The sequence below is a fragment of the Camarhynchus parvulus genome, unplaced genomic scaffold (assembly GCF_901933205.1).
Source record: "Camarhynchus parvulus unplaced genomic scaffold, STF_HiC, whole genome shotgun sequence".
NCBI lineage: Eukaryota > Metazoa > Chordata > Aves > Passeriformes > Thraupidae > Camarhynchus > Camarhynchus parvulus.
In genome coordinates, this window is record NW_022148292.1 from 139,581 (window position 1) to 152,230 (window position 12,650).

General features: G+C 52.2%; 1 protein-coding gene across 1 annotated transcript in view; it reads left to right on the plus strand.

The window, feature by feature from the left end:
• The first annotated feature begins 5,271 nt into the window (after window positions 1–5,271).
• The window catches only part of SYMPK (symplekin), a 32,937-nt gene continuing 25,558 nt past the window's right edge, over window positions 5,272–12,650 (plus strand). Inside the window, 6 exon segments of the mRNA XM_030970209.1 lie at window positions 5,272–5,292; window positions 6,409–6,474; window positions 6,937–6,990; window positions 7,648–7,721; window positions 9,190–9,316; window positions 11,182–11,431. Coding sequence (XP_030826069.1) covers window positions 9,236–9,316; window positions 11,182–11,431 — 331 coding nt within the window. The 5' untranslated portion in view covers window positions 5,272–5,292; window positions 6,409–6,474; window positions 6,937–6,990; window positions 7,648–7,721; window positions 9,190–9,235.

Here is a 12,650-nt window from a genome sequence, read left to right on the forward strand (position 1 = left end):
GAGGAGGGGTCCCTGATTTGGGGAGGGGTCCCCAATATGGGGGGGGGTCCCCGATTTGGGGAGGGGTCCCTGATTTGGGGGGGGTCCATTGGGGGGGCTTTTGGGGGGGTCCCTGATTGAGGAGGGGTCCCCGATGTGGGGGATGTCCCCAATTTGGGGGAGGGGTCCCCAATTTGGGGGAGGGGTCCCCGATTTGGGGGGGGTCCCCGATTTGGGGGGGGTCCCCGATGTGGGGGTCCCCGTTTTGGGGGGTCCGTGATTTGGGGAGGGGTCCCTGATTTGGCGGGGGGTCCCCAATTTGAGGAGGGGTCCCTGATTGGGGAGGGGTCCCCGATGTGGGGGGGTCCCTGATTTGGGGAGGGGTCCCGATGTGGGGGTCCCCGATTTGGGGAGGGGTCCCTGATTTGGGGAGGGGTCCCCAATTTGGGGAGGGGTCCCCGATGTGGGGGATGTCCCCGATTTGAGGAGGGGTCCCTGATGTGGGGGGGTCCCCGATGTGGGGGGGTCCCTGATTTGGGGAGGGGTCCCCGATGTGGGGAGGGGTCCCCGTTTTGGGGGGGGTCCCGCGCTGTCACCCGCGGCCGCCCGCGCCGCCCGCACGCGCTCCTGCAGGAACTCCAGGTAGCCCAGAACGTTCTGCAGCACCTGCACCTGCCGGGGGGGGGACACGGGGACAGCGGTGTCACCTCTGACCCCGGGGTCACCTCACGGTGTCACCTCACCGTGTCACCTCTGACCCCAGTGTCACCTCTGACCCCGGGGTCACCTCACAGTGTCACCTCTGACCTCGGTGTCACCTCTGACCTCAGTGTCACCTCACAGTGTCACCTCTGACCCCGGTGTCACCTCTGACCCCGGGGTCACCTCACAGTGTCACCTCTGACCCCGGTGTCACCTCCCTCCGGTGTCCCCATGTCCCCTCAACGTCCCCTCGATGTCCCCCCACCATGTCCCCAAGGTGTCCCCAAGGTGTCCCCAAGGTGTCCCTTCAGTGTCCCTTCTGTGTCCCCAAGGTGTCCCCTCGATGTCCCCTCAATATCCCCTCAATGTCCCCTCAATGTCCCCTCGATGTCCCCTCAATGTCCCCAAGGTGTCCCCTCGATGTCCCCAAGGTGTCCCCGCGATGTCCCCTCAATGTCCCCTCCATGTCCCCTCCATGTCCCCTCGATGTCCCCTCGATGTCCCAAGGTGTCCCCCCCGTCCCTCACCATGTCCCCCATGCCCCTCCATGTGGCCCCAGGGCACCATCTGGGCCAACTCGGGAGCAGCCCCAAAGTGTCCCCCCGCCCCCGGACCTCGGGAAGCGCCGCCTCCCCGTGGGGACAGGGGCACCATTTGGGGCCAACTCGGGGAGCAGCGAGCACCAGCGCCGGGGGGACCTGGGGACAGCGGGGGGACATTGGGGACATTGGGGACATTGGGGACACTGAGGGGACAGTGGGGACATTGGGGACATTGGGGACAGCGGGGACAGCGGGGGGACATTGAGGGGACAGCAGGGACAGCAGGGGGACATTGGGGACATTGGGGACATTGGGGACAGCGGGGGGACAGCGGGGACAGCGGGGGGACAGCGGGGACATTGGGGACATTGAGGGGACAGCGGGGGGACATTGGGGACATTGGGGACAGTGGGGACATTGAGGGGACAGCGGGGACAGCGGGGACAGCGGGGGGGATTGGGGACAGCGGGGACATTGGGGACACTGAGGGGACAGTGGGGACATTGGGGACATTGGGGACAGCGGGGACAGCGGGGACAGCAGGGACATTGGGGACATTGGGGACAGGGGGGACATTGGGGACATTGGGGACATTGGGGACAGCGGGGGGACAGCGGGGACATTGAGGGGACATTGGGGACACTGGGGACAGCAGGGGGATTGGGGACATTGGGGACATTGGGGACATTGGGGACATTGGGGACAGCGGGGGGACAGCGGGGACATTGAGGGGACATTGGGGACATTGGGGACACTGGGGACAGCAGGGGGATTGGAGACATTGGGGACATTGGGGACAGCGGGGACACTGAGGGGACAGTGGGGGGACATTGGGGGGATTGGGGACACTGGGGGACACTTAAGGGATTGGAGACATTGGGGACATTGGGGAAATTGGGGACTCTGGGGGGATTGGGGACATCGGGGGGACATCAGGGACATTGGAGGCATTGGGGGGATTGGGGACACTGCGGACATTGGGGACAATGGGGACACTGAGGGGACACTGGGGACATTGGGGACATCGGGGGGACATCGGGGGGACATTGGGGGTGTTGGGGACATCGGGGTGTCCCCCCCTCACCGGTGACACTCTCCGGGGCTGCCGCAGGTCGGGGGCTCCATCCTGGGGGGGTCCCGACCCCTTTTTTGGGGAGGGGTCCTGAACCTGCAGTGAGATCCGAGACCCCGCAGATCCCAACCCCAGGGGTCTGGGGGGGTCCCAATTTTGGGTTGGGGGTCCCAGTTTAGGGCGGGTTCCTAATTGTGGGGTGGGGTCCCAATTTTGGGGAGATCCCAATTTTGGGGTGAGGGCCCAATTTGGGGTGGGGGTCCCAATTGTGGGGTGGGGTCCCAATTTGGGGTGGGGTCCCAGTTTTGAGGAGGGGTCCCAGTTTTTGGGTGGGGTCCCAATATTGGGGAGGGGTCCCAGATTTGTGGAGGGGATCCCAGTTTTGGGTGGGGGTCCCAATTTGGGGTGAGTGGTCCCAATTTTGGGGTGGGGGTCCAATACTGGGGAGAGGTCCCACTTTTGGGGTGGGGTCCCACTTTTGGGCAGGGGGTCCCAGTTTTGCAGTGAAGGCCCAATTTAGGGTGGGGGTCCCACTTTTAGGATGGGGATCCCAATTTTGGGGTGGGGTCCAATATTGAGGAGGGGTCCCCATTTTGGGAGGGGGTCCCATTTTTGGGGCCATTCCCAGGCCTTGGAATTGGGGCGGTCCCAGGCCTTGGGGGCTTTTTGGGGGTCCCAATTTTGAGGCGGGGGTCCCAATTGTGGGGTGCGGACCCAATTTAGGGTGAGGGTCCCAATTTTGGGGAGGAGGTCCCAGTTTTTGGGGAGGGGTCTCAATTTTGGGGGGTCCCGGGGCTCCCCCCCCCCCGCCCCTTCGCACCTCGCGGCCTGCGCCTCGCGCGGGGGGCGTGGCCAGAGGAAGGGGCTGCGCTGATTGGACGAGGCTCCAAACGGGGCGTGGCTTGGACCGTACCATGTTCGGGGAGAGCGCGGGGGGACACAGGGGATCTCGGTATTTTGAGGGGGGGTCTCAGAGTCTGAGGGGAGATTTTTGGGGGGTGGTCCCGATACTTTGTGGGGGGTCTCCGTGTTTGGGGGGTCTCAGGGTCCGTGGGAGGATTTTTGGGGGTGGTCCCGATACTTTTGGGGGATCTCGGTGTTTTGGGGGGGGTGTCAGGGATATGGAAAGGTTTTTGGGGTGGTCCCGATATTTTGGAGGATCTCGGTGTTTTGAGGGGGTCTCAGGGTGTATGGGAGGGTTTTTGGGGGGTGGTCCCGATACTTTGGGGGGATCTCGGTATTTTGGGGGGGGGGTCTCAGGGATATGGGAAGGTTTTTGGGGGGAGTCTCGGTATTTTGGGAGGGGGGTCTCAAGGTCCATGGGAGGATTTTTGGGGGTGGTCCCGGTATTTTGAGGGGGGGGGCCCGCTATTTTGGGGCGGTTCGGAGTCTGTGGGAAGGGTTTTTTTGGGGGCGTTCCCGATATTTTGGGGGCGTTCCCGATATTTTGGGCGTTCCCCCTCGCCACGTCGATCCCGCCCGGTCTCCCTCTCCAGTGACGTAACGAGAGGGGCGGTACCAAGCGGGGAAGCCACGCCCCTTTCCTGGTGCGGCGCGCGGCGGTGACGTCAGCGGCGCGCGGGAGCGGCGTGAGGGGAGGCGCGGGGAGCGCGGGAGCGGTGAGGGGGGGCGATCGATAAGGGATCGATAAGGGATCGATAGGGGGAAATAGGGGGCTCTAGGGGATCCATAGGGGGGAAATAGGGGTGGGGAGGGGGCTCGGGGCCCGCAGGGGCGGGGCGGCGGCGAGAGGGGGCCTGGGGAGGGCGGCGAGAGAGCGCGGCTGGGGGGGATGGGGATCGATAGGGGATCGATAGGGGATCGATGGGGGGCTATAGGGGATCGATGGGGTCTCTGTGGGATCTCCTTGGGGTCTCTATAGGGTCTGGGGTCGCTATGGAGTCTTTATGGGGTCGCTGTGGGGTCTCTGTGGGGTTCTTTTTGGGTCTGGGGTCTCTATGGGATCTGTATAGGGTTTGTTCTGGGTCTGGGGTCTCCGTAGGGTCTGGGGTCTCCATGGGGTCTCTCTCCATAGGTTCTGTTTTGGGTCTGGGGTCTCTATAGGGTCTGCTTTTGAGTTTGGGGTCTCTCTCTAGGGGAGGTTCCGTTTTGGGTCTGGGGTCTCTCTCTGGGGGGTCTCTATAGGGTCTGGGGTCTCCATAGGGTCGCTTTTGGGTCTGGGGTCTCTCTCTGTGGGGTCTCTGTTGGGTTTGTTTTGGGTCTGGGGTCTCTATGTGGTCTCAAAGGGATCCCATTTGGGTCTGGGGTCTCTATGGGGTCCCATTTGGGTCTGGGGTCTCTCCTTAGAGTCCCATTTGGGTCTGGGGTCTCAATGGGGTCCCATTTGGGTCTGGGGTCTCTATGGGGTCCCATTTGGGTCTGGGGTCTCTCCTCAGGGTCCCATTTGGGTCTGGGGTCTCTATGGGGTCCCATTTGGGTCTGGGGTCTCTCCTCAGGGTCCCATTCGGGTCTGGGGTCTCTATGGGGTCCCATTCGGGTCTGGGGTCTCTATGGGGTCCCATTTGGGTCTGGGGTCTCTATGGGGTCCCATTTGGGTCTGGGGTCTCTGTGGGGTCCCATTTGGGTCTGGGGTCTCTCCTCAGGGTCCCATTTGGGTCTGGGGTCTCTGTGGGGTCCCATTTGGGTCTGGGGTCTCAAAGGGATCCCATTTGGGTCTGGGGTCTCTATGGGGTCCCAATTGGGTCTGGGGTCTCTGTGGGGTCCCAATTGGGTCTGGGGTCTCTGTGGGGTCCCATTTGGGTCTGGGGTCTCTCCTCAGGGTCCCATTTGGGTCTGGGGTCCGGCCGGGGCCATGGCCGGGGGTCAGGAGGGGCCGAGCCCGGGCCCGGGGGCGCTCCCAGGAGCCCGGCAGCGGCGGGGCTCATGGGGCACCTCGGGTCAGGGGTGACTCCGCGGGGAAAACGGGAAAAATGGGGAAAAATGGAAAAAATGGGGAAAATGGGGAAAAATAGGGACGGGAGGAGCACCTCGGAACGGGTGAGAAAACGGGGAAAATGGGGAAAATGGGGAAAAATGGGGAAAAATGGGGAAAAATGAGAGAAAATGGGAAAAATAGGGACGGGAGGAGCGCCTTGGAACGGGTGAGAAAACGGGGAAATAGGGGAAAAATGGGGAAAAATGGGGGAAAAATGGGGAAAATGGGGGAAAATGGGGAAAAATAGGGACGGGAGGAGCGCCTTGGAACAGGTGAGAAACCGGGGAAATAGGGGAAAAAATGGGGAAAAATGGGGAAAAATGGGGAAAATGGGGAAAATGGGGAAAAATGGGAAAATGGGAAAAATGGGGAAAAATGGGGAAAATGGGGAAAAATGGGGAAAAATGGGGAAAAATGGGGACGGGAGGAGCACCTTGGAACGGGGTGGGAAAATGGGAAAAAATGGGAAAAAATGAGAGAAAATGGGAAAAATAGGGACGGGAGGAGCACCTCGGAATGGGTGAGAAAACGGGGAAAATGGGGAAAAATGGGAAAAATGGGAAAAATAGGGAAAAATCGGAAAAATAGTGATGGGAGGAGCACCTTGGAACGGGTGAGGAAATGGGGAAAATGGGAAAAATGGGGAAAAAACAAGAGAAAATGGGAAAAATGGGGACGGGAGGAGCACCTCGGAATGGGCGAGAAAACGGGGAAAATGGGGAAAAATGGGTGAAAAAAACGGAAAAAATGGGGGAAAAAGTGAAAAAAACAAGAGAAAATGGGAAAAATAGGGACAGGAGGAGCACCTTGGAATGGGTGGGAAAATGGGAAAAATGGGAAAAATTAGAAAAAACTGGGGAAATGGGTAAAAAAAGCTGAAAAAAGCCAGGAAAAATGGGGAAAAAATGGGGGAAAATGGGGATGGGAGGAATGGGAGGAGCGCCTTGGAATGGGTGAGAAATGGGAAAAAATGGGGGGAAAATGGGAAAAAAAGGGGAAAATTAGAAAAAATGAGAAAAATGGGATAAAAATGGGGTAAAAAACAGGGAAAAAAGGGAAAAAAGCTGAAAAAACCCAAGAAAAGTGGGAAAATGGGGATGGGAGGGGTGGGAGGAGCACCTCAGAATGGGTAAAATTGGGGGAAAAAATAGAAAAAATGAAAAAATTTCCGTTTGCAGGTGGTGGATCTGCTGAACCAGGCGGCGCTGATCGGGAGCGAGGGGAAAATCACCATCCTGAAACAGGTGAGATGGGGCAAAAATGGGAAAAAATGGGATTTTTTGGGGAAAAATATGGGATTTTGGGGGGAAAATGGGATTTTGAGGGGAAAATTGGGATTTTGGGTGGAATGGCTGGGATTTTGGGGGGAAAATGGGATTTTGGGGGAGAAAAAATGGAATTTTGGGGGAGGAAAGGAAATTTTTTTGGGGGAAAAATGGGATTATTTTTGGTGGGGGGATTGGGATTATGGGTGGGATTTGGGGAAAAAATGGGATTTTGGGGGAGAAAAAATGGAATTTGGGGGGAAATTGGGATTTCAGGGGGAAAATTGGGATTTTGGGTGGAATGGGTGGGATTTGGGGTGGGAAATGGGATTTGAAGTGGAAAAAAAGAGGATTTGGGTGGGAAAAGGTGGAATTTGGGTGGGAAAATTGGGATTTGGGAGGAGGTGGCTCTGTCCCCACGATGTCCCCACCTGTCCCCAGGTGCAGGAGCTGATCATCAACAAGGACCCCACGCTGCTGGACAACTTCCTGGATGTGAGTGGGAATTGGGGGAATTTGGGGGAATTGGGGGGAATTTGGGGAATTTGGGGGAATTTGGGATGGATCTTGGGGTGAATTTGGGGGAATTTGGGATGGATTTGGGGTGAATTTGGGGGAATTTGGAGTGAATTTGGGGGAGTTTGGGATGAGTAAGGGGATGGATTTGGGGTGAATTTGGGATGATTTGGGGTGAATTTGGGGCAAGTTTGGGGTGAATTTGGGGGAGTTTGGGATGGATTTAGGATCTGGGGATGGATTTGGGGGAATTTGGGATGGGTTCAATGATGGATTTGGGATGGATTTGGGGAAATTTGGGAATAGGTTTGGGGTGAAATGGGGATGGATTTGGGGATGTGTTTGGGGTGAATTAGGGGCAGGTTTGGGGTGAATTTGGGATGGATTTGGGGTGAATTTGGGATGAATTAGGGGCAGGTTTGGGGTGAATTTGGGATGGATTTGGGGTGAATTTGGGATGGATTCAGGAACTGGGGATGGATTTGGGGAAATTGGGGGTGGATTTGGGGTGAATTCGGGATGAACTAGGGGCAGGTTTGGGGTGAATTTGGGATGGATTTGGGGCAGGTTTGGGGTGGATTTGGGGTGGATTTGGGGCGCCCCACCCCTCTCTGACCCCCCATGTTTCCCCCCCAGGAAATCATCGCCTTCCAGGCCGACAAATCCATCGAGGTGCGGAAATTCGTGGTGGGGTTCATCGAGGAGGCCTGGTGAGATCTGGGGCAAAAAACGGGGATTTTGGGGCCATTTTGGGGCCATTTTGGTGTGGGGTTTTTTGGCTGCTTTGGGGCCATTTTGGGGCTGTTTGGTGGAATTTTTTGGCTTTTTTGGTGCCGCTTTAGAGGAATTTTTGGGCTGTTTTGGTGGGAATTTTTGGGCTGTTTCAGGGCTATTTTTGAGGCCTTTTAGTGGGAATTTTGGGGTATTTTGGGACCATTTTTCAGACTGTTTCGGTGGGAATTTTTGGGCTTTTTTGGGATCATTTTGGGGCTGTTTTAGTAGGAGTTTTGGGCTGTTTTGGGGTTGTTTTGGTGCCATTTCCATGGGAATTTTGGGCCATTTTGGTGGGAATTTTTGGGCCATTTCCATGGAAACTTTGGGCCATTTCCGTTGGAATTTTTGGGCCATTTTGTTGGCAACTTTGGGCCATTTCCATGGAAATTTTGGGCCGTTTTGGTGGGAACTTCGGACCATTTTGGTGGGAATCTTTGGGCATTTCGTAAATTTTTGCCATTGTTGGTTTTCCATTTCCTGGGAATTTTTGGGCCATTTTGGTAATTTTGGGCCATTTCATTTTTTGGCCATTTCCATGTTTGGGCCATTTTGATGGGCCATTTCCGTTGGAATTTTGGGTCATTTTTGGTTAGGGCCATTTCATGAAATTTTGCCTTTATTTGGACCATTTTGGTGGGAATCTTTGGGCCATTTTATTTTGGGCATTTTGGGGCCATTTCCAGGAAATTTTGGCCATTTTGGTGGGAATTTTGCTTTCCATGGAAACTTTGGCATTTCGTTGGAATTTTGGGTATTTCATGGAAACTTTGGGAACTTTTGGGCCTTTTGGTGGAACTTTTGGGCCATTTCGTGGAAATTTTGGGCCATTTTGGTGGAAATTTTGGGCCATTTTGGTGGGAATTTTTGGGCCATTTCCATGGAAACTTTGGGCCATTTCCGTTGGAATTTTTGGGTCATTTGTTGGCAACTTTGGGCCATTTCCATGGGAATTTTGGGCCATTTTGTTGGCAACTTTGGGCCATTTCCATGGGAATTTTGGGCCATTTTGTTGGCAACTTTGGGCCATTTCCATGGAAATTTTGGGCCGTTTTGGTGGGAATTTTTGGGCCGTTTCCATGGGAATTTTGGGCTGTTTTGGTGGGAACTTTGGACCATTTTGGTGGGAATTTTTGGGCCATTTCCGTGGAAATTTTGGGCCATTTTGGTGGGAATCTTTGGGCCATTTCCATGGAAACTTTGGGCCATTTTGGTGGGAATTTTTGGGCTGTTTTGGTGGTAATTTTTAGGCCATTTCCATGCGGATTTTGAGCCATTTTGTTGGCAATTTTGGCCCATTTTGGTGGGAATTTTTTCCGCCGTTTTGCTGGGAATTTTGGGCCGTTTCTGCGTCTTTGGAGTGACCCAACCGTAAAACCAATAAATCCGATTTTTTGCGGCGCCCAGCAAGAGGGACATCGAGCTGCTGCTGAAGCTGGTGGCCAACCTGAACATGCTGCTCAAGGACGAGAACGTCAACGTGGTCAAAAAGGCCATCCTGACCATGACCCAGCTCTACAAGGTGGCCCTGCAGGTGAGGCCACCTGGGGGGGACACCTGGGGACACCACGGGGGGCTCAGATGGGGCCACAATGCAAAAAACGCGAGTTCCTACTCAAAACCAGAGAGAAAAAATCGCATTTTTGGTTAAATGGGGGGTTTTGGAAAGGGGGATGCTGAGCAAATTAATGTTTATTAATTAATTGCTTATTGGTAATACTGATGTTAAATATTATAATTTTATTATGTGTGCTTAATAAGTATTAAATTGAATTATTTATTTGTGCATTATTATTTAGTTACGTGGCATTATGGATTTATATTATAAATTAAAAATAGTTATTTAGTATACTACAGTTACGAGTATATTAAGTTTCTTAACATGCTAAAAATTGTGTATTGAGTGTTAGTGCCGTAATTGCAGAAAAAAATTGCTGTAATATTTCATAAAATTTACCATAAATACACATAAAATTTGCCTTAATATTCAATACCAATTACTATAATTACACATAAAAATGGCATTAATATTTGATACCAATTACCATAATTACACTTTAAAAATTCTGTCATATCCAACACAATTATTGTAATTACCTGTAAAAATCACCTTACAATTTCCATGACAATAGTTGATACCAATTACTGTAGTTACAGATAAAAATTGGTTTAATATTTGATACCAATTACCTTAAGTGCACATAAAACTGACCTTAATATTTGATACCAATTACCGTAATTAAACCTAAAACTGGCCCTAATATTATACCAATTACCGTAATTATTAATCATCCAAAGTTTAAAACTGAGCCCTACCATATTCACATATATGGCTTTTCCAATTACCATAATTCCATGTAAGTTATTAAAATCTAATATACCAATACCGTAATTCATGTAAGAATCATCCTAACAGTTGATACCAATTACTGTAATTATAGATATAAATTGCTTTAATATTTGGTGCCAATTACCCTAATTGCACATATAAATGGCAGTAATATTTGATACCAATTACCATAATTACCCATAAAAGTGGCCTTAATATTGGGTGCCAATTACCGTAATTAAACCTAAAACTGGCCTTAATAGTCAGTACCAATTACCGTAATTCATGTAAGAATCATCCTAACAGTTGATACCAATTACTGTAATTATAGTTATAAATTGCTTTAATATTTGGGTGCCAATTACCCTAATTGCACATAAAAATGGCCGTAATATTTGATACCAATTACCATAATTACCCATAAAAATCATCTTACGATATTGCGTGCCAATTACCATAATTAAACCTAAAACTGCCCATAAAAGTCCAATTACAATTTCCATGATAGTAATCTAAGTTGATACCAATTAGTGTAATTATAGATAAAATTGCTTTAATATTTGATCCCAATTACCATAATTACACATAAAAATCTTTAATACCCAATACCAATTACCGTAATTACCCATAAAAACCCCATTAAAATTTTCATGATAGTAGTTGATACCAATTACCCTAATTGCACATAAAAATGGCCTTAATATGCAGTACCAATTACCATAATTACACATAAAAATCACCTTTAATTCCCCAACGCAATTACCGTAATTACCCATAAAAATCCCACATTAACATTTCCATGATAGTAGTTGATACCAATTACTGTAATTACAGATAAAAATTGCTTTAATATTTGATCCCAATTACCATAATTACACATAAAAAAATCTTTAATACCCAACGCAATTACCGTAATTACCCATAAAAGTTTCCTTACAATTTCCATGACGCGATAACCGTAATTACCCGCAAAAAATAGGTGGGGTTTTTTTTTTGTTTGGTTGGTTTTTTTTCCCAATTTCCCCGTTTTTTGTGGGGTTGTTTTTTTTTTTGGGGGGGCATCCCGTCAGTGGATGGTGAAGTCCAAGGTGATCAGCGAGCTGCAGGAGGCCTGCTGGGAGATGATGTCCTCCATGGCCAGCGACATCATCCTGCTGCTGGACTCGGACAACGACGGCGTCCGCACGCACGCCATCAAGTTCGTGGAGGGGCTGATCGTGACGCTGTCGCCGCGCACGGCCGACTCGGACGTGCCCAAGCGTCACGAGAACGACGTCAGCCTGGAGCGCATCCCGCGCGACCACCCCGTCATCAAGTACAGTGAGTCTGGAGGGGGTTTGGGGTTTGGGATTGGGGTTTGGGGTTTGGGATCACCCTGTCATCAAGTACAGTGAGTCTGAGGGGGGTTGGGGTTTGGGGTTTGGGTTTGGGGTTTGGGATTGGGGTCACCCCATCTAGTGGTTTGAAGGGGGTTTGGGGTTTGGGGTCACCCTGTCATCAAGTACAGTGAGTCTGGAGTGGGGTTTGGGTTTGGGGTTTCCCCATCATCAAGTACAGTGAGTCTGAGGGGGGTTTGGGGTTTGGGTACCCCGTTGAAGTCAGTGAGTTGAGGGGTTTGGGGTTTGGGGTGTTCCATCATAGTGAGTTTGGGGTTTGGGGTTTGGGGTCACCCCGTCATCAAGTACAGTGAGTCTGGAGGGGGTTTGGGTTTGGGGATTGGGGTTTGGGGTTTGGGTTTGGGGTTTGGGGTTTGGGGTCACCCCGTCATCAAGTACAGTGAGTCTGAGGGGGGTTTGGGATTGGGGTTTTGGGGTTTGGGGTTTGGGATCACCCCGTCATCAAGTACAGTGAGTCTGAGGGGGTTTGGGGTTTGGGATTGGGTTTTGGGATTGGCATTGGGGTTTGGGGTCACCCCGTCATCAAGTACAGTGAGTCTGGAGTGGGTTTGGGGTTTGGGGTTTGGGGTTGGGGTTTGGGGTTTGGGATTGGGATTGGGATCACCCCGTCATCAAGTACAGTGAGTCTGAGGGGTGGGGTTTGGGATTGGGGTTTGGGATTGGGGTTTGGGGTTTGGGGTTTGGGATCACCCCGTCATCAAGTACAGTGAGTCTGAGGGGGTTGGGGGTTTGGGATTGGGGTTTGGGGTTTGGGTTTGGGATTGGGGTTTGGGGTTTGGGGGTTTGGGGTCACCCTGTCATCAAGTACAGTGAGTCTGAGTGGGTTTGGGGTTTGGGGTTTGGGGTTTGGGGTTAGGAGGTTTGGGATTTGGGATTTGTGATTAGGATAGTGACCCCCATGATGGAGTTTGGGTTTGGGGTTTGGGATTGGGGTTTGGGATTGGCATTGGGGTTTGGGGTCACCCCGTCATCAAGTACAGTGGGTCTGGAGTAGGGTTTGGGGTTTGGGGTTTGGGGTTTGGGTTTGGGGTTTGGGATCACCCTGTCATCAAGTACAGTGAGTCTGGTGACTCCCCATGGTTTGGGGTTTGGGGTTTTGGGTTTGGGGTTTGGGATCACCCTGTCATCAAGTACAGTGAGTC